At 37.0% G+C, this 26,526-nt stretch overlaps 2 protein-coding genes and 1 long non-coding RNA gene across 4 annotated transcripts; 2 read left to right on the forward strand and 1 right to left on the reverse strand.

Moving 5' to 3' along the window:
* Positions 1-779: 779 nt before the first annotated feature.
* LOC141600998 (uncharacterized) lies at positions 780-2,954 on the forward strand. The gene has a single exon (XM_074421258.1). It carries the CDS (start codon positions 780-782, stop codon positions 2,952-2,954), a length of 2,175 nt encoding a protein of 724 aa, XP_074277359.1.
* Positions 2,955-17,301: 14,347 nt separating this feature from the next.
* Positions 17,302-18,491, forward strand: LOC141602659 (uncharacterized). Of its 2 annotated transcripts, none has more exons than XR_012524587.1 (4): positions 17,302-17,611; positions 17,836-17,949; positions 18,052-18,156; positions 18,247-18,491. XR_012524587.1 is itself a non-coding variant. In XM_074422825.1 (4 exons), exons 1-4 carry the CDS (start codon positions 17,493-17,495, stop codon positions 18,328-18,330), a joined length of 501 nt encoding a protein of 166 aa, XP_074278926.1. In that variant the 5' UTR covers positions 17,302-17,492; the 3' UTR covers positions 18,331-18,491. The 2 variants fall into 2 exon arrangements, 1 of the variants encoding a protein (XP_074278926.1); XM_074422825.1 differs by having other exon boundaries at positions 17,757-17,949.
* Positions 18,492-25,254: 6,763 nt separating this feature from the next.
* Positions 25,255-25,823, reverse strand: LOC141602660 (uncharacterized). The gene is made up of 2 exons (XR_012524588.1): positions 25,636-25,823; positions 25,255-25,416 (listed from the first exon to the last, which is right to left on the reverse strand). It is a non-coding gene; the product is annotated as an uncharacterized LOC141602660 (long non-coding RNA).
* Between the last annotated feature and the right edge of the window lie 703 nt (positions 25,824-26,526).

The following is a 26,526-nucleotide window of genomic DNA, read 5'->3' on the forward strand; positions in this document are numbered from 1 at the left end:
AGACAACAAGGGGATGATGCACAACTCATGTGCCCGTGTAGCGCATGTAAGAATCGAAAGAAGGTGAATTCTGGAAGTGAAATGCGAGAACATTTGATATTAAAGGGGTTTAAACCAAATTATACTGTGTGGATATGGCACGGAGAGAAAGAGAATGATATTCCTAATTGTCCTAACGCCGTAAATGTTGAGAAACAAGTTGATAATATTATGGTTGATTATGAGGTAATTGGAGAGGATTGTAATAACAATGAGGTTAATGAGCATAGTGATGATAAGGAGTGTGATAATGTCGATCAGATGATGGATGATCTTGAAAAAGATTTTGTTGATTGTCCGGAAATTTTTCAAATGTTTGGTTCTTTGATTCAAAAAAGCCGTTATTTCCGGGTTGCTCTAAATTTACCCGTCTATCAGCGGTGTTGAAGTTGTACACCTTAAAAGCTGGGAACGGGTGGAGCGATAAAAGTTTTACTGCTTTATTGAGACTCTTGTCCGATATGTTGCCGAAAGGTAATGACCTTCCCACTAACACTTATCGATGTAAGAAAGTCTTTGTGTCCCCTCGCTACGAATTACCAAAAAATCCATGCGTGCCGAGTGATCGCATTTTGTACCGTAAAGACTACAGCGACTTAGATGAGTGCCCATGATGCAAGAAGTCAAGGTATAAGCTTAAAGAAGGTCGTAAAAAAGGGGGTCCGGCAAAGACCTTATGGTATTTATCAATAATACCATGGTTTAACCGTTTGTTTGCAAATCCGAAAGATGCAGAGTATATGTTTTGGCATGACAAAGGGAGGAAGAAAGATGGCAAGTTACGACATGTCGCCGATGCTCCTCAGTGGAGGACAATCGATAGAGATTTCCTGGAATTTGGTAGTGAACCTAGAAATTTAAGATTAGGGCTTTGCACTGACGGAATTAATCCTTTCGGAACTCTAAGTACCCAACATAGTACTTGGCCAATAATGTTGATAATTTACAATCTCCCTCCTTGGCTTACTACAAAGAGCAAATACATTTTATTGACCATGTTAATATCAGGTCCTAAACAACCGGGTAATGATATTGACGTGTATCTAGAGCCACTGATAGAGGATTTGAAAATGTTGTGGAATGTTGGAGTGGAGGTGTTTGATGCAGCCAGCAGTTCAAAATTTCAAATGCGTGCTATGTTGTACTGCACTATCAATGACTTCCCTGCTTATGGTAACCTCTCGGGTTATAGGCTGAAGACCGATAAGGGGTGTCCTGTATGTGGTGATGACACCGAGTCTGAATGGTTGGAGCACTCTGGGAAACATGTGTACATGTGTCATCGTCGAGGGCTTGACCCGGGCCATGGATATCGTAAGAGGAAGAAGGCATTCTATGGTAAAACTGAACACCGGTCAGCCCCTTTAGTTCTAAGTGGAAAAGAGTATCACGCACGGGTTAAAAACATCCGTACAGAGTTTGGAAAACCGTACAAACCTCCACCAAACGGTGTATATCACACAAAGAAGTCTATATTTTGGGACCTACCTTATTGGGAGCATTTGTCGGTTAGGCATTGTATTGACGTCATGCATGTAGAAAAGAACGTGTTTGATAGTATTATTGGCACTTTGTTAAATATGCCTAATAAAACTAAAGATGGTGTCAAAGCGAGACATGACATGGTTGCTAGGGGTCGTTTCGAAGTAAATCCAATTCAGAAGGGGAAGCGTACCTACTTACCCCCTATTTGCACGACTTTGTCCAGAAATGAGAAGAAGGTGCTGTGTGAATCTTTAAAGGGAGTGAAGGTGCCGCATGGATATTCCTCCAACATAAGTAGCCTTGTTTCAATGAAGGATTTGAAGTTAGTGGGATTGAAATCTCATGATTGCCATGTTTTGTTAACCCAACTATTGACTATAGCTATCCGATCTGTTTTGTCTAAGCATGTCAGACAAGTCATCACAAAGCTTTGTAAATTCTTTAATGCAATAAACGCGAAAGACATTGATCCAGATTCTTTGGATGATTTACAAGCCGATGTTGTTGTGATACTTTGTGAGCTTGAAATGTACTTTCCAATTAGTTTCTTTGACATTATGGTTCACTTAATTGTTCACCTGGTGAGAGAGATAAAACTTTGTGGACCGGTATTTCAGAGAAGCATGTGGCCGATGGAGCGAGAGATGGGAACCTATAAGAGACGAATGAAGAATCGATATCGTCCTGAAGGCAGTATTATTGAAGGAACGGTTGCTTCTGAGACACTTGGATTTTGCCAAGATTATTTGAATAATGTGCAACCTCTTGGACTTCCTACATCTCGACATGAAGGAAGGCTTGAAGGGAAGGGTACTTTAGGAAAAAATGTCATTACCGTTGATCGTGCTTTATTTGACAAGGCCCATATGTATGTTTTGCAACACATGACGGAGGTTCATCCATATTTAGAGAATCACTTTGCCATATTGAAAAGTCAATATCCAAATAAACGTGAAGCTTGGTTAATAAGTGAACAGAATCGATGTTTTGCACAGTGGTTTAAAGAAAAGGTAATGACGGAGTTATCAAAGAAAACACCCAAGATTAGTGACAATTTGAGATGGTTAGCAAATGGACCAAAGGCTAACATTTCTTCTTATGAAGGATATGATATCAATGGGTTCTGCTTTTACACGAGTCGTCAAGATCAGAAAAGTACAATGCAGAATAGCGGAGTTACAGTTGTTGCATCATCGGTAGAATATGTTGGAAGGGGTAAGCAACCAGTGGATATAACACGATCGTATTACGGGGTAATTTTTGATATATGGGAGCTTGATTATGTGGATTTTTCTGTGCCCTTATTTCGATGTAAATGGGCTGACAGTGAGAAAGGCGTCCAGGTTGATGACATGGGATTCATTTTGGTTGACTTCAATGTTATTAGCCATATTGATGATCCTTTTATACTTGCATCTCAAGCGAAATAAGTTTTCTTTATGGAAGATCCTTTGGACAATAAACGTTCAATTGTCCTTTATGGTAAAAGGCGCATTCTCGGGGTGGATGGTGTTGTTGATGAAGAAGAATACGACCAACTTGATGAACCTTCTCCTATTTCTACAAACTACCAAAATCTGCAAGTAATACGTGATGAAACTTATTTGCGTGAAGATCATGACGAGGGAATATGGTTTGATAACCCGAAATAGTTGTTTTTCTTTTTAAAAGATCAGATATTCATGTCATCAATAAATTGCCTGAACAACATAATAAATAGCCTGAACGGACACTAGTAATCTTTGTCTTCACCGTATCCAGGGCCGATTTATTACTATAAGGCATTTTTTTTCGCTAAAATGTAAGCTTTTCATTATAAAACCGCAATTACATGTCAACATGTATTTTCCACATTACAAATTTTCAAGCTCATATTTAAAGAAATTGCATCCTACACAACCATAGGCTATCCTTAGTACTGATAACTCGAGGTTTACATTCAATAAATCTATTCTGAAGCATCCTTTGAATAGTCAGAGCTATAGCCACAGGCCGACTAACTCTTCCTGAGTCTGCTCCATCTTCTGCAGGCTGACAACTTTCAGGTCCAGACCCTGAACAATTCATGTCCACAAGAAACTGATCAATGTGCGAACTTCTCAAGTCTGACATGGATGGATAGTTGGATAGCTATATGCCTATATCTATTTTGAGCGAATTAGAAGAATATAAACCCTACTGATTTTTCACACTTCCACAGTAAAAATAGTACTTAGCAATTTAGCATGATCATAACTTATAAGCCATAACATTCAGAATGTTAGTGTGCAGTAGATCAATCCCTAGCCAACAAACAAATCAATTGCAAAACAGACTCACTGAAATGGCAAGTCTCCATCAAATTGCAAAACAGACTCACTGAAATGGCAAATCAATTGCAAAACACGCAGCACAGATCATCTGCAGCAACATCAACCTGGAGCTGCATCAGCTTATCTTTCAGCATCAGGGCCTGATGAGAGACCAACCAAGAAATAAAAGAGTGCTTGGGTTGCGCCATAGGACACCTAATAGACCTATACCACTCAACCTAAGGTTTCCTGTCACGAATCCATTCATAGCAGCAGGTTGATACTCGGACCATACAGAGTTTTTCATATACACATGATAGTTTCAGATTATCAGTAAGCAAGCCAGGAGTTCCACATGTCCTTTATTTTTCCCTGCATCTTTTATCTTGGCTCTCTGTAGCAGTAACAATTGTGCATTTATAAACTGAATAGCCATGGTGTCCACTTTCTGTTTTTTAATAAATTTCTATTTATTTCAGGTGCTCGACATGAGTGAAAATGAGATGAGTGAAAATGAGGTGAGTGAAAATGAGGTCAATGACTCTGGTCCAGGGCAAAAAACGAGAGGCGTGACAACTGGAAAGAACTTAAAAGAAGTAAATCCAACAGACCTGTCTATTGATTTTAATGAGTATGGTCAGCCAGTGGGAAAATACCATGACAAATTTGTCACTGACATCGGCGTTTTAGCTAAAAATATCAAGATCATATACAATGATTGGAGAAAGGTACCATTGGGCGAAAAAGAAACACTTTGGAAAGAAGTAAAGGTATGAAAAACAAATAAATTTGATAATTTGAATGTTTAGTTTTTGTCTTACTGAGTTTGGTATGAAATTTAGTATCGGTTGGATATTATTTTTATTTTTCTTGTGTAGATCACATGGAAGATTAAAGATGACACGAATAAAACAGATGTTCTAAAGATTATGTCAAAAGCATTCAGAGAATTCAGGTGTACATTAACACGCACTTACATTACCAAGACCATGAAACATAAGGATGGAAAAGTAGTCGGCGATACTCCTGTTGGTAAATATGATCAAATTAAGCCAGATGTTTGGGAAGAATTTAAAAAGCAACGCAGGGATAAGAGCTTCTTGGTGAGTATTGATTAATGTAATAGTTAAGTTATTTAGTGTTTAAAGAAAGTAATTTGTATTGTGATGCAAAATTATATGTGACCAAATTGTAGGAAAAAAGTGCAAAGGCTCAGGCCTCCCAAAGGCATAACAAGCATCCACATTTTTTGGGAAGATCTGGATATGCCGCAAAGAGAGAAAAATGGTACAAAGAAGTGTTGGGGTTGGTGTCCTTAACAGTTAGTGCAAGGACTTATAAACCTCTAGAAGGATCAAAGGGCATACTTTGGTATTATTATCAGTTGATCCACGTTTATCAATAACGATTGGCTTGCTAGATAAGTTTGACGTTATTGTCATACAGATGGCGGTGATCAACTGGTCCCTAAAAGTCACACCTATAGGATACGTTCGAGAGATGTGACGGTATGAAAATACTGTCATGTAGATGCCAAAATCGACTAACCAGTTAGTCCGAGTTATTTGACTAGTAATTAGTCAAATATGTGATGTTGAGATATTATATTTAATACGGATTAAATATCATGGGCTAAGGCGAATTAACCAGTTAATTCGTAAAATTAAATATAAGCGATTTATATTTAATTAAATGTATATTGAATGTAATTATACAATACTGTTTTGTCGGACACGTATTAATAATTCAGCTAACCCGTATTATTAGCTGATGCCTTGATTTCCGATAACCGATAACAGTTTATGATCAGACCGTGTCATATGCATTTAGGATTTCGGGTCGTACCATGAGTTAAAAAAAATTAGAGAAAGTGGAAAGCCCACTCTCCCCATTCAGAGCTCACGGCCGAACCATACAAAGAGGAGTCTCTCCTCTTTGTAACCTAATCATTTTTTTTGCAAAAACAAATTAGGGTTTCGAGAACAGTGCCTCTCGAAATTCGGATCTCTCATCCAGTGAAAAACTCACATCAGTTCTCCCAATATTGCAAGGCAATCGGAGAACACTGTTCTAGCACAAGGGCATATCTCGGACGAGTCTTGGGTGCAACGATTAGGAGGAGATCTGACTTGATCTCTCATTGCCTTTTGCATTAGGAGCGAAGGTTATTTCTGCATCTTTATCGTTTCTTTATGTTTTTCGTTTTATGACTATATTCACATGTAAATTTTACGTTATAATCCTACAATTAAAGGGGTAGTATACGGATATTAACCCACAAGCGGTATCAGAGCGAGGCCACGTAAATTTTTATATGTGTTTTTCATCAAACGATTGTTGAAACGATGAATTTTGGTTAAAAAATGTCACGGCTCACATTTTTTTTACTCGGCAGCCTTATTTTTCTTTCTCGGCAGAAATTTTTTTTTTTGCTGCGTTTTTGGTTGCATTGGGAACCGTGTCCTGTATACACGGTTGCTCTTGTTGTTGTTTTGTCTCGAAAACCTAACCGTGCCATGTTTTACACGAGTTTTATAATCTTGTTTTCGTTTTGATATTATGCATATTGTTATTTTACACGATCATTATAACAATATGTTAATGTCTAGCAATTGTTGGTTTTTGTTTTCAATCAGTTTTGATCAAAATTGCGTTCATTTTGTCTCGCCAAAACTGTTTTCACGAGGGTTTGAAGTTTTCAGAGGTTTTTGCACTCGATCGACCAAGTTTTTAATCGATCGAGTGGTTTTTCTGACAAGTTTTTGCTCGATCGAGTCCTTGTTGTACTCGATCGACCTGCTTTTAAAACCCCACTGCTCGATCGAGAGGTCCTCGTACTCGATCGAGCAGTATTGCTGATATAAGTCCTCGATCGACCACCCATGTTGTCGATCGAGCACCTCCTGATTAGCATACCTCTCGATCGACTTGCAAATCGGTCGATCGAGCCCTCCTGTCCCTCGATCGAGCACTTATGTCCCTGGATCGAGGGATTTCGTCTTTAACAGCTTTGAAAATTTGTTTCTTTTGATTTAAATTTTCTTTTGGCTTCAATATGTACTTTATACGGATATAGTACACTCGCTTAATAGTGAATCGGTTCACTCACGTACCATATAGTTGTTTTAAAGCGTCTTTAAAATGACGGATTGTAATGGATTAAAATTAAATGATAGAAGCGGTTTTATCACATGAATTTTAATCATTAAAAGGTGGTTTGGATAAATTTAACATAATTACGGAATTATGTCACGAATGAATTTGTTTTTAGTTGATGCATTTTATTTATCGTAAATTTATGAATGCCGTGAATGCCTTTTTATTACGTATTTAATTTTTACTATTGATTGTAACTTAGTGTGGCATTAGTAGAACGTGTTACCGTAATGATGGAACACGGTCTTGGTTGTATTTTGAGATCTCGTATCTCCGTTTTGGATTTTTCACTTGTAATTACAGTTTTAATTAGAATGTAAATAGGTTTATATTTTGTAATTTTAATTGTAATTTTTGAGAAGACCAAAGATGGAGACCGGATGCTCACTCCCGCTACTTGGATCAAGATGGAACATCAAGACAAGCTTCTCGGGTCCAACGGTGGATTCCAAAGTTGTTTTATGTTTTATTTTACTAGGATAGGCCACACTAGGAATTTTTATTTACGTATCGCATTCCTTTATTTATTTTTATGCAACGATAATATGCATCATATTCCGCCTAAAAACCAAACCACCTAATAATTGCATGAAAACTGACACATATAGAGGTCACGAGTTAGTTTTCATTGACATTCTCATGTCACACGTTTTAAAGCCATCATCCAAATAAATTCATTCACGACAGACGCTAGTTATTCGTTCACTTAAAATGAATTATGATTTAGTTGATGGGATCTTCCTCGTATAAACAAAAATTGAGAACGGTCTTTATAGGTCAAACTCCAATGAGTCCCTTCTTCGTCGGTAGGCATACTATGACCCCTTCTACGTCGGGTAAGTTGGAACCGATTGACCTATTTTATCTCAACACTGTGGTCACTCGTACGATCCTGTGACTGTGGTGGACTATAGATAGGATTTAAAGAAATCTATCGACCAAGAGTTCTTCCGGAAGAATTAGCTAAACAGTTGGCTTATCAATTTACAGAAATTGAGTCTTGGGATCACTTGTATCATTCTTGAGGGAGATCAATTATACAAGTGCATTGAGTCTACATGTTAAAATGAATTTTAAATAGACTTAAATCACCTCGATGAGTTGCTTATTTCGTTTTGTTTTTCTTTCTTTTTCAGTGTAGATCACGTTCTTTAAACTGCAAGTAACAAATGGCTGGTCACTTGAACGACCCAATGCCTAGTGCCACATTGGACCGTGAGTCCTGGCTTCGGATCTTCATGAATCGATGAATCGATCAACTCGATCGAAGAATGATGGATCAAACTTCGCGGACTGGGAGGCAGCATTACGGAATGCTGCCGCTGCTGACGGGAAGCTCAGATATCTGCTTGAGCCCATGCCGTCACATCCAGGCCCCACGGCTGGAGTAAACGAGATCAACAAGTATAACGATTTCGCCTTGGAAGCGGGTGCGATTAAAAACGTACTCATTTTTGCAATGGAACCCAATTTGCAGAAACGCTTCATAGCCCAAGGTGCAAACAAGATTTTCACCACGCTCACCAAGGAATTCTCGAAAGCACCGAGAATCGTGACCTATGAGCATACCACTCGCTTCTTTGATGCGAGACTCCAGAAGGGCCAACCGGTTAGCCCACACATTCTCAGCATGATTGAGAATGTCGAGAAACGGAGACCTTTAATCGTAACATCGGCGAGAACATTGTTATCGACCGCATTCTTCACTCACTCCACGATGGTTATTCGCAATTTAGAGCGAATTACTATATGAATGATTTGAAGAAGACTCCCCATGAATCGCACTCCTCCTCGCATGCACCGAGAAGGACATGAAGTTCGGTGGGAGCATGAAACAGGATGTTCTCGTTGTGTCAAATAAAGGAAAGGGTAAGGGCAAAGCTCAGTCAAACCTAGCAGTAGGTAAGGCGAAGTTCAAGAAGTCAGGCTCAGGTAAGAGTGGTCCTGGTGAGTCGAGTAACTCATCAGGCGCGACAAAGAGCAAGAAAGATAACATGGAATGCCATCACCGCCACATGATGGGCATTGGAGACGCACATGTCCTGTTTATCATGAGGACTTAAAAGCGGTCGTGTTAAACCTTTGTTGGTATGTCTTCTTCTTCAACTTTTATTCATATGATTGAGATTAACCATGCAAGTTACGGAACTTGGGTACTAGATACTGGTTGTGGTTCTCATCAGTGTAATCATGTGCAGGGCTCCGAAACATCGAACCCCTCGTAAAGGGTGAGGTGGACTGCGTGTCGGGAATGGAGCAAGAGTGGCTGCCATCTCAAAGGGGACATATGTGATCCAACTTCCTAGCGGATTTGAGTTATCATTATATGATTGCTATTATGTTCCTAGTCTTTCAAAAACATTATTTCGGTTTCGCACTTGACAAACTTGGTTTTTCATTTGTAATAGAAAATAATGCTTGCTTTTTCTCTTTACACGATATGATTTATGGCAAGGCAGTCTCCATGAACGGAATTTATGTTTTAGATCAGACCACGGAAATATTACACGTAATGAATAAAAAGTTAAAGGTTGGTGACAAAGATCAAACGTATCTATGGCACTGCCGTATGGGACACATTAATGAGAAACGCGTAAAACAGCTCATCAAACATGGAGCTATCTCGGCCTTTGATTTTCAATCATTTGGCACGTGTGAATCATGTCTCATCGGTAAAATGACTCGTATTTCCTTCAAAGGTGTTGGAATGCGCGCTGCTGACCTATTAGGACTCATACACACGGATGTATGTGGACCTATGTCAATCACCGCACGAGAAGGCTATAGGTATTTCATCACTTTCACGGACGATTTAAGTAGATATGGATATGTCTACTTAATGAAGCACAAAAGTGAATCCTTTGAGAAATTCAAGGAATACCAGAATAGGGTACAAAACCTATTGGGTAGAAAGATTAAAACACTACGTTCAGATCGTGGTGGCGAGTATCTTTCTCACGAGTTTGATCAACACCTTAAAGGCGTGGGATCGCCCTACGAGTTAACTCCACCGGAACACCTCATTTGAATGGTGTGTCCGAACGGAGAAATCGAACACTACTTGATATGGTTCGATCCATGATGAGTCACACGGTTTTACCTGATTCATTATGGAGTTATGCTCTTTGTCACCGCTCTAATACTTAATCAAGTCCGTCTAAAGTGTTGACAAGACTCCATATGAACTATGGAAGGAACGGTCCCTAACTTGTCCTTTATACGGGTTTGGGGCTGTGAGGCTTATGTCAAGTGGAGACACGAGGATAAGCTCGGCCCGCGATCGGTCAAGACATACTTTATAGGTTATCCTAAAGGAACGCTTGGTCATTACTTCTATTCGCCAACCGAACAACGTGTTTTTGTTGCGGCTAGTGCGACATTCTTAGAGAAGGAATTTCTCGAGAATGCAAAGAGTGATAGAACCTTCGACCTGTCGGAGGTTCCAGAACCAAATACCGAGCAACTATTGGAGGAACCTATTCCTTCAATCCCGGCTGCGGTTAACATTCCTGAGGAACCTAGGAGGTCGGGAAGAGTCTCTATTCCTCCGGACAGATACATCGGTATGGTCGAGGAACATGACATAGATGACGTTCTACTCTTAACGAGTAGTGAACCCGCAACCTATAAAGGTGCCATGACCAGTTCTGACTCAAAGCTATGGCTTGAGGCCATGCAATCCGAGATGGACTCCATGTATGAGAACAACGTATGGGATCTTGTTGACTTACCTGCTAAGGTTCGTCCCCTTCAATGCAAATGGCTTTACAAGATAAAGCATTCTGTGGAAGGTCAACAAGATATCTACAAAGCACGACTAGTTGCTAAAGGTTTCACCCAAGTGTCAGGTTTGCACTACGATGAGATTTTTGCACCCGTAGTCATGCTGCGTTCCATTCGGATTATCTTAGCGATTGCCGCTTTTCATGACTATGAAATTTGGCAAATGGACGTGAAAACCGCCTTCTTAAACGGCTTTTTGGAGGAAGAGTTGTACATGGTACAACCCGAAGGTTTCATCGATCCTGAACATCCTAAGAAAGTGTGCAAGCTTAAGCGTTCCATTTATGGACTTAAGCAAGCATCAAGGAGTTGGAATCATCGCTTCGACCAAGTGATAAAACAAAATGGATTTACTCGATCTGTCGAGGAACCATGTCTATATATCAAGTCGTGTGGGAGCAAGATTGTCTTTCTAATATTGTATGTTGACGACATACTCCTGATTGGGAATGACATACCTCTCTTATCTTCGGTGAAAGTATGGTTGAAAAACCATTTCCAGATGAAAGATCTGGGAGAGGCACAGAGAATTCTAGGCATCCGTATCTATCGAGATAGATCACGACGGATGTTATCTCTCAGTCAGGAGTCTTACATAGACAAAGTCCTAGAGAGATTCAGCATGACTAACTCCAAGAAGGGGTTCCTTCCTATGGCTCCAGGGGTGCATTTGAGCAAGTCTCAGGCACCAGAGACACCGGAAGAGAAAGAGCGCATGACACGGATTCCTTATGCTTCGGCTATAGGATCAATCATGTATGCCATGATATGCACACGTCCGGACGTGGCATATGCATTGAGTATGACAAGTCGATTCCAACAGCAACCAGGTGAACCACATTGGTTGGCTGTCAAGAACATTCTTAAGTACCTCCGGAGGACTAAAGATTGGGCATTGACTTATGGAGGCTCTCAAAAGCTATGCGCAACCGATTCTGTGAGATGCTAGCTTCCAAACGGATCGAGATGACTCGAAATCTCGGTCTGGATTCGTTTTTACTCTTAATGGCGCTGCAGATCACTGGAAGAGTTCGAAACAAACTGTTTAAAGAGATTTCTACGATCGAGTCCGAGTACTATGCCGCGCCTGCGAAGCTACAAAGGAAGCGATATGGATGCGTCAATTCTTACATGGGCTCTCTGTAGTGCCTAGTTCGAATGACCCGATCACCATCTATTGCGACAATAGTGGTGCCATCTTCCAAGCTAAGGAGCCAAAGTCTAGCAACAAGTCTAGACATGTACAACAGAAAGCTCATCTAATCCGGGATTACGTGGAGCAAAAGGAAGTAGTGATAGAAAAGATTGCTACAGATGATAACATAGCAGATCCTCTCACTAAAGCATTGCGACAAGATAAGCATGAAGGGCACGTTCATTCCATGGGAATTAAACGTGTTCCTGAGTTGTAGTACTTTTTATGGATTAGATTCATTCTCGTTTGTACTCTATACGACATCATCGTTTTGATATTTTATATATATATTTAGTTTTTCATGTGGAATTGTACGACAATTTTGAACACCACAAAGTGAACTGAACAAACATTGTAGTTTTTAGTCCTTAATTGCCCACATGAGCTGATAACTCTGGCAATTATTTTGTGACGTTGGTTGATGGTGGGTTCAACGAGCCATAAGTCAACCAGTTGACTGACCAATCACAGAGGCGATTTATACGGATATTTCGTAGGACACAATTGTGACATCGACGTGGAGTCCTAAATGTTTCATAACATTCGCTGCCCGGTCGTGGATAGGACTTCCATGGTGATCCTAAGAGTCGATTATTTGACTATCGACTGTCTCTTGAGACTACGGCAGATTTTGGGTGACTTTGGTTTCTTTCTCACGGTCATCCGTAACAGGGGGCCAAGTAGATTTTTTTCGGGTCATTTCATCTTTGTGCTTAGATCGGAAGGAGTCGAGTTGAAGGAAATATTCAGCCTTTATCAGTTACTCGATATTTCTCAGGGCCACTCGAGGAGTCAGAATCGAAATGCATGGCCATGCTCGGATACGGATTCGTTTTATCAGTTAAGTTACTCTCTAGTCGGGGAAACCACTCTAGATACAGATCGATTGTAAAATACGACCTTTGTGGATCCAGATCTGCAAATTGTTTTACATTGAGTGGGAGAAATTTTAAATGAATATGAGAATCGGTTCGCACATACACTTGTACGGACAAGTGGGAGTTTGTTGGAGCTTGTGTCCTCCAGTTAGTGCGGATAACGTCATTGCACATACACTTGTACGGACAAGTGGGAGCTTGTTGGGGTTGGTGTCCTTAACAGTTAGTGCAAGGACTTATAAACCTCTAGAAGGATCAAAGGGCATACTTTGGTATTATTATCAGTTGATCCACGTTTATCAATAACGATTGGCTTGCTAGATAAGTTTGACGTTATTGTCATACAGATGGCGGTGATCAACTGGTCCCTAAAAGTCACACCTATAGGATACGTTCGAGAGATGTGACGGTATGAAAATACTGTCATGTAGATGCCAAAATCGACTAACCAGTTAGTCCGAGTTATTTGACTAGTAATTAGTCAAATATGTGATGTTGAGATATTATATTTAATACGGATTAAATATCATGGGCTAAGGCGAATTAACCAGTTAATTCGTAAAATTAAATATAAGCGATTTATATTTAATTAAATGTATATTGAATGTAATTATACAATACCGCTTTTGTTTTGTCGGACACGTATTAATAATTCAGCTAACCCGTATTATTAGGCGATGCCTTGATTTCCGATAACCGATGTGATTTATGATCGACCGTGTCATATGCATTTAGGATTTGGTCGTACCATGAGTTAAAAAAATTAGAGAAAGTGGAAAGCCCACTCTCCCCATTCAGAGCTCACGGCCGACCATACAAAGAGGAGTCTCTCCTCTTTGTAACCTAATCATTTTTTTTGCAAAAACAAATTAGGGTTTCGAGAACAGTGCCTCTCGAAATTCGGATCTCTCATCCAGTGAAAAACTCACATCAGTTCTCCCAATATTGCAAGGCAATCGGAGAACACTGTTCTAGCACAAGGGCATATCTCGGACGAGTCTTGGGTGCAACGATTAGGAGGAGATCTGACTTGATCTCTCATTGCCTTTTGCATTAGGACCGAAGGTTATTTCTGCATCTTTATCGTTTCTTTATGTTTTTCGTTTTATGACTATATTCACATGTAAATTTTACGTTATAATCCTACAATTAAAGGGGTAGTATACGGATATTAACCCACAAGAAGAACTTGTGCAAGAACTTAGGCAAAAGAAATTGGATAATGATGATGCTGATCCCCTTCTTGTGAAAGAAGTGTTTAGTTCAGTAACTAAACGCATCAATGATCGGGGTTATTTATGGATTAAAGCACATACTCCATCATCTAATGCTCCTCTACCTCAAACACTGAACGTGATAGAAGAATACGTAAGTAAATTTTATTGTTCATTAATTTAGTATAAATATCAAAATGAATTATGAATTAATTGTTGCATCTCAGTGAGTCATTTAATATAAATATCAAAATGAATTATGAATTATGAATTATGAATTATGAATTAATTTTATTGTTCATTAATTTAGTATAAATATCAAAATTATGAACTTTATAAACTATCACCCTGACAGTGCTTCACTGAATTGGCTATTATAGACACTTCCCGTTTTGCTTTTCTATACTTGAGTAGTAAGTACTCCGTACTGAACACTCTAAGCATCTGGTTTATGTCCATGTTTGTAAACTCAGCCCCTTTTTTAGTCTTTCATATTTTCTGTGCGACTGTGGGTTCAAGTTGACTAGGTGTGATCGGAGCTAGTTTATAAGAGTGGTTTAATTGCATATATGTGTATTTAGATAAGCTCTGCATTTAGGAATTATAAGACAGGCTAATGATTTAGATAGAGCCAAAGTGGTGTTGTGTCTTGAAGTTTTTTTAGAATTTGCATACATAGGGGATAAGGTGAGATGCATCTGTTATGCAGTTATGCTCATCTGAACTACGATAGAAGATTTGGAGGAACTGGGAGGGCTGCAAGTTTCCTTGTTTGGTTAGCCAATTAGGCTAGAAGCTGAATCAACATAGGAAAAATTTGGAAGGAGAAATCATTTAATTGTTTGTTCTATCCGTGCCCCATTCCTATCCCCGTCCTAAGACGGCCTTAATGTTAGCTACGATTAAGATTTAAGCCATTTCAGCTATAATTCATTTTGACAAGTTTCAAAGATATTTATACTAAATTAATGAACAATAAAATTAATTCACTTTGGAATTTGATCATTGTTTTCGAGTAATTTCACAGGATCCTTTGTGGTAGACATTGTTCCTGGCTTCCTGCTCGCAGACAATCAAACATGAGTCAACTCTGTAATTTGATAGGAACTTTGTTAAATTTCTTATTAAAGCTTATATTTAATTAAATTTCATAGTCTTGATTAATTTTTTAAACTTTATTTTTAGAAACATTGGAAGGAAAAGGAGAAGACAGGAGAGTTTGTTCCTACAAGACTCGAAGATGCATTGACCAAAGCATTAGGAAAGCCGGAACACAATGGCAGAACAAGAGGTGTCGGAGGTTTTGTTGGTCTCCAGAAATATTTTGGAAAACCGGCAAGTCGAAGTACTAACGGAAAGAATTATTCTAAAGATGATATTCAATTGCTTATTGAAAAGGTAACGAGGGAAGCAAAGGAGGAGGCTAAGAGAGAAACCATGGATGAAGTGAACGTGCTGATGGAGAAGAAATGGGCGGAATTGATAGGAAAAACGTCTCATATAGATGTTATTACTGGAGGTTCATTACAGGATCCATCAATGCATCGAAGAGATCATAGTATTTTGTCATTCTACTCATCAAATTTCTACTCATCAAATTGACCCTTTTGTTGAATTAAAGGTAATATCAACATATTTATTTACCAATTTTTTTCATTGAATTTATTGTATTTCAATGTACAATGTGAAAGCTTGTAGTGTGTAAAAGTTATGTCATAACGATAAAGAAACCTCCTGGTCAGGCTTCTTGATGTTGTTGCTTCTGTCTGAAGTAGTTGATTATCTTTGTTTTTCACCTTATTTTTGCATCCAAATTCTATTTTCTCGTACAAGAATGGATGATCATGTTAATGGATCGTAAATGTTCATATTATTGATCATGTTAATGATCATAGGAATCTGTTCGATGTCTCTCTTTGTACATGTGAACAAGGAGTTCACCGTTGTCTTTGAAGGAATGGTTTTCCCATGGGTAGAGGGTAAAATGGTACACAACAAACTGTTAACCATGGAGAACGCTCATGTTTGCATCGACAAAGTCATACGCGGGGATGTACCACTTCCGTTGCCGTGGATTGGATTCTTAATGGTCGGCGATGCACAGGGTAGCTTTGCTCAATGGCCCAAATCATTGATTTTATTAGAAGAAAACGAGGTAAGTACACAAAATTTATTCTTACTTTCTTCTCTTAAAAATATAGTGAATTTAGAATGAACCCATAAGGTCATAATCTGACATATACCCCTTCTTTTTCACAATTCTCGCTCATACCCCTGTGCTTTATAACTAATCGCATCCGTGACCATTAAAATTTCAAACGTCAATTCTTCTGTTAACTCCTCGGATAGTGATGACTTATGACTTGGACTTTGCCTTCCAACTTGATGAACCCACATGAGAAAAACCCATTAAAGTATATACTAAAGTGCTAATATTACGGGGTACACATGAGAAAACATAAAAATTAAGGGGTACACATGAGAAAAACCCATTAAAGTATATACTAATGTGCTAATATTACGTTGTCCATGATTTTTTTTCTTATTATTAAGGTCAATTCGAAGACTCGAAAGCCTAAGAGAAAAGAAAACTCCAAGAACACGTCCAAAAACACGGGCGAGTCCCCTAATAAAGTTCGAAAGCAAGTAAGTATCATCATTTCTTATAGGGTTATTTAATATGAATACTCTAATCTATGGCAATAATTCTCAAAATACTCTAAACTCGGTTTTAACTACCAATACAACCAACAATTACACATATTATCTATGAACAGAATTGGTGTTTTCTTCATTGTTGGGCAAAATAAGTGGTCTCTGTGTACACATTCTTGTATTTCGTCATTGTTTTGTTCTGCCCAACTTTCTTTAAGCACTATTGAGATTAGTTTATGTGTTTGGAGCTTGTTAATTTATCTATCATTTTTATAGCTTAGGGTTGCTGCTATATTACTTCATTTGTCTAATTTAACTTGTTTTTATTTTAAATGCTAAGTCCGTTGAAAAAGCTATGGTAAAAGGTAATAATAAGGCTCATGTGGTGAAGAACAAGACGACGTTACACCTCTAAGCGCGGAAGAGGTTGAGAAACTAGGTTTTTTTTGTTGTTCTTTAGAAGATAAGTTGTGTTCCTTGTCGAAAAATGCCACAATCGAGATGGTGATAGATGAGTCCGTTTATAATTATAAAGAAGGTAGCGCAAGGAGCTTTTTGACGATTATCGAGATTAGGCAGATGTTCAGAAATAAATGGCTAAATGTTGTTATGCTTCAAATTTGGGGAAGGTATGTATTTATATAAAACCTTAATATTTTTTCGTATGCTTGGACTTTTTGTACTTGTTCGTTATGTATCATTCTTCGTTCACTCATACTTTCTTTGCTAATATAATCGATGTAGTTTCTTATATCAATATGCTACTCAAAGCGAAGCAACAAAACTGGTAGGATACATGTGTCCGGTGAAACTTTGTGAATATATGCATAGGGGGCGAGAATGTGAAGATTATATTGTTCATGTTTGGAAGATTCAAGATGAAAAGAATTACATCATTGGCGCATTTCATGAGAGGTAATAATTTTATTTGTTTTTAATTTATTACTTTAATAATATAAGATTTATTATTAAGGGTTATTTAATGATAATACTCCAAACTATTATTAAGGGTTATTTAATATTAGTAATTCCAACAAATGAACTTATATGTCATGTGTAGCAACCATTGGATGTTGATCGTTACATGCTTGGGGTTAAACACTATTTATATTTTGGATTCGGATCGAAAAAATCCAAAGAGATTGGACATAAAAAAAAGACTCCAAAACGCTTGGTCAATACATTGCATGCAAGGCGGAAGGCGAAATTTCAATAGAAAGAATAATAAACTCATCATCAAAGATGACATCTTGGTAAGTGAAATATGATCTCCTATATTTTAACAACTAACTTTGAATTATAATTACATTTTATATATTACATAACTAATATCATATTTTTTCTATAAATTTTAGTGTCCTCAACAACCAAAGGATTACGAGTGTGGTTATTATGTTATGAAATGGATGTATAACATAACTTTTTACTTTTCAAGTAAAAAGGAAGAAGAATTTGTGAAGGTATATCTTTTTTCCGTTCTTGGTATGATTTATTTATCTAGCTAGTTGTTGATTTATGTTCTTACTAATTGACCTATTTGTTAACTATAGCTTATGGAGGAATCAAGCATGTCAAGTGGCGATATTCATGAGATCAAAGAAGAGTGGGCTACTAAATGTTTAGAGAACTTATAGATTAGTTTATCAACTAAGGCATGTATTTTTCATACACTTGGATATGCATCTTTGATAATAATGATATTGATGTTATTTTTATGTTGGATGTGATGCGAGATTGATGTAAGTTTGTTGCTGGACGTGTGTTGTTAGGAATACTATAAATGTGGTTACATTTCTTTTGACAGGTCTTATTGTGTTCATATAATATTTGGAATTATCAAATTTATGGGGAGGTGCTGCTGAAATTTCCGTAGAAAATTAATTATTATTTAAAAAAAAATATAAATAATTTTTACGACGGTTCCTTCAGAAACGACGTGAAAAAATTAAATATTTCAAAAATATTTTGCCTTTATTGGCGGTTCTTCGCCTAACAACCGACGTTATAATTACCTATAATGGCGGTTCTGAAACAACAACCGTCGTTTTTTTTACCTTTTACGACGGTTCTATTAAAACAACCGTCGTTGTGCTTACCTATAGTGGTGCAATATGATATTATTTAAATACCAATGGTGGCGGTTTTTCAAACAATAACCGCCACTATATATGACTTACAGTGGCGGTTTTTGTGTAAGAACCGTCGTTTTATCTAAGCCTATAATGGCGGTTTTGTTGAAAAACCGCCACTGTAGCTAAGCTATTGTGGCGGTTGTACAACCGCCGTAAAGGCTAAACAACCCCGTGATATACGGCGCACCCATAATTTATAAAAACCGCCATAAAAAGGCCATTTATGACCGCCATTATAGGGGGTTTTTCTACTAGTGACTTATACTTTTTTCAAAGCTAGGAAAACTTGTTATAAAATCTAAAAAATCATAAATAAATAATAATGTAATTAATTCTTTATAACTTATACTTTTTAGAATCTTCAAAAGGTTAACAATTTATGAGAGAAAGAATCAAGTCAAAAACTCATGGGATCAATTTATAATGCATTTTGCAAACTACTTGGTCGAAACAGAAATTTTACAGCAACTTGTCCGAAACTTAGGTCAACTTGTAAAAATCACTATAATATGTCAAAATATTTTCTTACAACATAGCTTATCAATTTAGAAACATATACGTATCTTGTAAACAGTGGAGTTGGATTCATACCTAATCAATAAGTAGTTTTTAAATGGCAAATTTTACAAAAACACGGCGCGAAAATATCACTGTATAAGAATATTCCGACTACCGTCCACTAAAATATTTATTTCTGCTAAACCGTATATTATTTAAACACGAGACCAGTGGCATATGAAAGATAACTCACAAGGGTATTACACATAAATATTTCGTACAAGGATCTAAAACAAGCAGTAAATGGCAGCCACAACAATCAAGGGTAAAATTTCGAGAAATCAACCAAAATCACATTCTTCATAATTCCACACAATTCCATTAATACTTCACATATTAATCATACTCACACCTCTCACATACAAGCCAACATACTTTCTAGATATCAACATGCTTATAACAATGCCTAAAATAAATCATATCACATCCCTTCATCGTAAAAACAAAGTTACGTCCCTGTAACCGCAACATCAATGAAAACAACATTTAAACAAGGCAACAAGAACTTTCAAGATAAAACAAACAATATTCATTTTAAATTACCCCACATTGTAATATCTCTCAAGGTAACCAGTTCGAAACTGAAAGGGCCAGAAGTTTGGTGTGATGGGCCCCCTAACTCATCCCAGGCTTAAGGGGGCACCTAACAGTTTCTACCCGGGTTCATTTTATTAGACACATCCTATGTTCATTGGTTAGGCCTGATGATCGTTTTTCTCTGATACCACTTTATAACACCCCTATTTATTCAGGAGCCTTTAGCTAGGCATTCCCAAATAAATAGGACAGTTACCATCTCGGTTTCCCGAGGTAGTGAATAACAAAGTCCAACTCACCAAAGTACTTTAAATTAAAACTTAGCAATTACATGTTCATTACAACTTAACCAACTAAAACTTAATATAAAATAATTACAACTCGCAGCGGAAATAAATAAAGTGATTAAATATTCTATGTGGTCTAGACTTCTAGGTAGATTGGCCAAGTCCTCACGTTTTCCCATAAGCTCCAAAGTCAGCTAATCTTTAGTACCTGTCAAATCTGCTCCCCATTAAGGTTCACCACAGGTGTTCACGAATACACTGTTAACCACGAGGTTGAGTAGGAATAGCCAAACAACAACAATAAATGAATACAAGAACAATATTAAATGCAAATGCAATGCATGCTCATGATCAATCCTCCGACGCTCCCATTCATCCCGCCAATCCCTGGCCGGGGTAATCTCAATAACATCCCAGAGACAAGTCCTGCAGAACCAGCCTGGGGAAACCAATGCAAGTGCTTATGATATGATATGCAAACAATTGAGCAACACAATTTCTTACCATCTCAGACACGAAGCTGAGGAATCCAATAATCAATATAATCATCTCAGTCACGAGCTGAGGTAGTCAATAATCAAATCATCTCAGTCACGAGCTGAGGTAGTCAATAAACAATTAATCTCGATATAGTCATCTCAATCCAACAATCCAACAATCATAATTCATCCAACACAATTCAATCAAACAATCATATAACATTATCCAAGTAATCATTAACGTGATTGAGTAGCTATCCTACCTCGATAGCGAATTCCGAGTCAAGTAAGCGGAATAATAATACCAAAACCTTCCTTCAACAAACCCGAATAACAAGCACGCTAATCAAGTAATAATATTACCGTCTCACAAGGTCGATACCTAAATAAATGATAATAAACAACAATTACATTCTAATAATAATTTAATATATTTAATATATTCCAACAATTAATTAAATCCGGGTTAATAACTCACTAACCCATTATCCCGACTCATTTTAATTAAACTTGATTAATTTACCGACTCAACCAACAAATAAATTATACCTAATGTGAACTATCACCCATAATCCCACAAATCCTCACGACATTCCCGCATTCACCGAAAACCGAAAACCGCAAACCCACCTTAAACATCATCTACCCGACACCAATACTACCACCAAGCACTCCCACCATCAGCCCTCACTACCGCCTACACAACCACCCCTCTGTCACCAGCAGCAGCCTCCACCCATGGCCTCACCACGCTGCCCTAGACACCCTACACACTCTATCAAACACAAAAACCCCGCACACGTGCTCCCTCCTTTGCACCCGACATTCACCACCATAACAGGCCGTGGCAACCATCCCAGCCACGCCTGCCACCACAAAGCCCTGGTCAGACCACCGCGTCCACCACCAGCAGCGACACTCCCTCCTCAATTCCCTTTCCTCTCTCGACACAACCACAACGCCTCACAACAACACCGAAAACCCGCTTTTCTCTTTACCCGCCAATCACCACACGGACAACTAGCAGCACCACCAAAACCTCCCACAGTCACCGCACCTACCACCCATATCCACCACGCTCAGCCTCTCCTTGTCCTAACGCCATCACAACAACCACAACACAGCAATAACAGCAGCAGCCTGACAACAATACAAAACACGGCCTGAAACCACCAACAACCACCACGTTTCTGCCCTAACAGCCGTCCTACACCTACCCTCGACCACAATGACAAGCGCCCATAACTCCCTTGTTCAGTCGAGCACATTCACGGTTAGCAACTGGTGCAACATCCCGGTTTAAATAGCAACAACAGTCACGACCCCTCCTGCAAATCAACACGCCACCACCGACTGCCACCCCTATCCCCGCCATCAACACCACCAAGACGACCCCCACAGAACACCCTAACCCCTGCCACAAGTCAGTCGGGTCGAGTCACTATTTGGGTCCGATTCAATAGTCTTAATATGGTTCATTTTAACAAGCTATATATACGATAAACGAAACCCAATTTTATTTTGGGTCAAATTGGGGTCAACGGGTCAAAGTCAACGTGGTCAAGGTCAAACATGGTCAAGGTCGGGTCAAGGTCAATCTAGGTCAAGGTCGGGTCAATATATTATTTTATTAATTAAATTATAAGAAAGAGTTTATGAGACGGTTACCTTAAGACGGTTGTAAGATAGATGTGAAGCTCCCTTTTCTTCTTATATTTCTCTCTTACTTTTAATTGTGACTAGATTTTGTGCCCGTGCGTTGCACGGGTTTCTAATTTGTTTTTCCTCTAATTTTTTGGTCCTTTTCATTTTGTTTTAAATGATACCTAAAAGTTGTGTTTCAATTACTTAAATAAGGTACTTTGTACCGTTTATTTTAGTCCTAACTTTAATTATATTTTTAATCAAATAACTAAGCCACATTTTAGTCCTAATTATAATTAAATTTTAAATTAAATAATTGTGTCAAATGGATTAACACTTGATTTGCATCGTTTCTCTTAATTTCTTAATTATCTAATGTTAATTCTGCCGTTTTGATTTATCTTTCTATTGTCCTATTATACTTCATTTATTAATAGGCTTATTAGATCTCAGTTGAACTTTTTTACCTATTATTTGGTGCTTTTGTAAATATATGTAGCACTCTACTCTTCTCATGAGATTCTTTTTCAATGATTAAGTGATATGTCTTGGTTTAACTAATTTAACAAAATTCGTTTCTAAGAAATATGTCTACATCGCACGTGGTGATATGGTTATAATAATAATAATATTATAATTAATTAATTATACAACTTTTATTTCCTAAACTATCCTTTTCTCTTAATTAGTTTGAAATTGAAAACTTAAAGGAGGGAAGTGAAGATACACAAGAAATTTACTATTATGCCCCGGGTGGCGCTCAATTTAAGCGACACCCGGTGGCGCCATCTCATTATTCTTCACTGTATTACTCATCGATCATAATTCACCAAAGCCACACTACCAAAAATCAAAGAGTAAATTTAATAATTCTAAATTTTTAGTTTAAAAAGCGATAAAAGAGGTGGGATAAAAATTCAATGAAGGTTTTCAATATCTTAATATTGAGTTCTAAATTTAATAGTTCTAAAATATGAGTAGTTTTCAAATCGTGCTTCTTTTACATGTTTCTTGGGAAAAAAAGAAAAACTTTTCTAACCGCATCAATGACGATGTTATTCTTCAAAAGTTGCTCGGGCTGCTAATTGATTTTGACTCGATCATGATGAAATACTTCCTACAAAAAAAAAATGAAAACTCAAGCTATTAGTTAGTATGTTTAAAGTAACAACATTATATTAACAAATCAACACTAAGTTTTAACTCCAATAAAAACAATGTACAAATCATCATAAAGAACAAACAACACATGAATATGAGATACAAAGTAGGAGCATTAACTACTACTCCGTATTAAGAATATAACTTCTTGCTTGTTTCCTCATTGAGTATATATAGATGGCATGAGGCATGACATAGAAGTTCTTTCCCAATAGAGTTTTTATAGTCATTGAACGCAAAAAGTAGAAGTTATATTATCATTATAGCTAGTCCAATTTTTATCTTAATATATATCCTAAATATATAGCTTAGTTGTCATGTACCAAAATTCCTATATGGAATATTCATTGTTTTTTTTCGCACCAAAAAAAATATTCATTGTTTTTTTATTATTTATTTATGTTTGTAGAACAACAAATTAAGTCCATCTCCTTGATCGTCTCATAGGTGTATGTAGTTGAGCAGGAGAAGGTTTACACACAATGTATTTCTATTTGGATTTAAGAATTAGCTGGAGGTGAAATTTGGATAGAATTCTATTCTATTTATTATTAAAAACATATCAATAGTTAGTTTAACATGTATGAACCGTGAGTTTGTACAAATGTAGTTTTTTTTAACATTCTTCAAATAAATTAAAGTTTAGGCCAACAATAATGTGTTTTCAACTTAATACTCCGATGAGCTACTTCATCAATATGAGGGTAGGCATCATATATTCACACTAATGATAGTATGGTCTTACTAATATTCTATTGTATTTATTTCTATCATTGTATATGATAAAATGTCTTACCTCTCGTTAAGTACTCCATAACAACTTAGAAATAACCCCTTCAATAATAGCAACGAAAGAATATATAGGGACAAATTATATTCTGCCACTTCTTTATATATTAAAGTAGGCAAAAAGAACCAATTGTTGGTTGGCGCAGTGGTAGCATGGGGTTGCGCTTGGTAGGGAGGTCTGTGGATCGATCCCCCACAACTGCGATTGGGAGGGGTTTAAATACCGTAATACTTGGACACGCCCCGAAATCCGGTTTAGTCGGCCCAATGTTGTTCGGATTACCGGATGGTTTAGACAAAAAAAAAAGTAGGCAAAAAGAAGTAAAATTTGTCAAGTCACACGAACAGCCCTAAGGGATCTTAAAAGCAAACAATTCAAGTAAAAAGGGTATATAAATTGGCAAATAATAAGCGATACAATTATCTGATGACTTTAAACCTTTTATAATCTATCTTCCCAATTTCGAGATTTCATTTCAACATTAACATGCCAAATGCTCATATGTCTTCGTATCTTGTCAGTCAGATTGGCAAGGAAGACAGTGCTCGACGTACAGTTGAGATTGCATTGGTGAAGAATTGCTAAGCATGTAGATTGCAAAGTATATGATACAATGCTCGGACTGAATCTCCGTCTCATAGGATTTTCGTCATACCAACATTTTCGTTTCTCTTGTTCTCGAAATTGCTTATCATTTTGAATTGATTTAGCAGTGATCTTAATTTTGTATTGTACTTTTTATGATTCTTCAGGAAAGGAGTTGAATAATTCCAACATCAACAATCAGTTAAATTCAATGTAAATTGGCAAATAATAACCGATACAATTATCTGATTGATGACTTTAAATAAGGCACAAATTAAATATCAACTCTATTAATTTATTGCAGTGATGAGACTGATAGACATATCGCAAGTCATAGAATATTTATGAGATTTCGGCAAATAATGGCAAATATTGGTAAATCATAAGATTCTTCGAAAAAATGGTCGACCATGAGATATTAGAGAGGTAAAGAGCTAGAATAACGAAACCCAAACATCACTAAAATTATAAGCGCATGGTCATATGCAAAATCAAGGATACATCTTGATGTTAAACTTAATACTCCGTACTAATATGTTCCAGGTAACTGTAAAAAGAGAGTAAAGTTACCATTAAATTGCCAATAAGAATGAGCTTCCAACGTAATAATTTATTTCTAACAGTTGAAAAAAAAAAAATTACATTGAATTTAACTTATATAATTTAGCACATGAACCAGACTAATAAATTCATTCTATTATGAGACGATTTCTTAGAAAAAATACTTGTTAATCAACACTATATTGCTTTAACAGAGAAGTAATACCATATAAAGCTGTCATATGAATTAGGCTCCATGCTTTCTGGCGTACCGTTGTCGTTGATCAAATAATGTCACCTGCGAAAAACAGAAAATCATACATTATTACGACGAAAATCAACTATAATAATATATAGTACTCGTATATATTTATTCAATAAAATTGAGCATAAAATTTATGTAATTCAAATAGCATACACGGAAGGGTATGGGAAGCGTAATTAATATGATCAAGATATATATAGTCATTAAAACAAACAGTCTTACTTTTGACGAAACTCATATAAATATTAATAATTAGATTAGATAGAAATTGTTTCCTCAAAACACGTTTAGAAACATGCAAATTCATATCCATTCATAATTACATGAATTAAATATAGTATCAAATACAAACCGAAATACTTGGGACGTTTTCATCTCCTAATCAAGTTTGCTCTTTTTTTTTTATTATTTACTATTAGCTAGTGTTTTATTAATGTTGGAGTCTCTAGAATTGCCTGAAAAAAGCCTCTTATATATATATATACTAGATTTAATGCCCGTGCGATGCACGGGCCTAATTGTAAGATTCTATCGAGCATGTGCTTATTCTTATATAGTTCATAATTGTTCTAGCATAGTTCTAGTATTGTATATTACCTTCGTCTCATTTATTTGTTTATCTTTAATTATTGTGAGGGTTATTTTTAATTAATGGTAAATAAATGATTGCGTGAAAGCGAGTGAAATAACTTTCTAGTTTACTAAGTAAAGTAATTTGACTATTTATTTGAATTATATACCTACATTATTTTACTCTTAAATAGTTAAATCTACCATATTTCATGTGGAAAAGTGGAACTTCACATCTTCAAGTTAATCCTAATGCTGGCCTGCTAGGACACTCCAATAATT

The sequence above is a fragment of the Silene latifolia genome, chromosome 9 (genome assembly GCF_048544455.1).
Source record: "Silene latifolia isolate original U9 population chromosome 9, ASM4854445v1, whole genome shotgun sequence".
NCBI classification, from domain to species: domain Eukaryota; kingdom Viridiplantae; phylum Streptophyta; class Magnoliopsida; order Caryophyllales; family Caryophyllaceae; genus Silene; species Silene latifolia.

What these genes read in the sequence shown, in the direction of transcription:
- LOC141600998 (XM_074421258.1), top strand. Translation starts at nt 780, where the DNA reads ATGTTTTGGCATGACAAAGGGAGGAAGAAAGATGGCAAGTTACGACAT.
- LOC141602659 (XM_074422825.1), top strand. Translation starts at nt 17,493, where the DNA reads ATGTGTCCGGTGAAACTTTGTGAATATATGCATAGGGGGCGAGAATGT. An exon ending in TCATCAAAGATGACATCTTG is followed by an intron (nt 17,950 to 18,051) that starts GTAAGTGAAATA and finishes TATAAATTTTAG; the next exon opens with TGTCCTCAACAACCAAAGGA. An exon ending in AGGAAGAAGAATTTGTGAAG is followed by an intron (nt 18,157 to 18,246) that starts GTATATCTTTTT and finishes TGTTAACTATAG; the next exon opens with CTTATGGAGGAATCAAGCAT.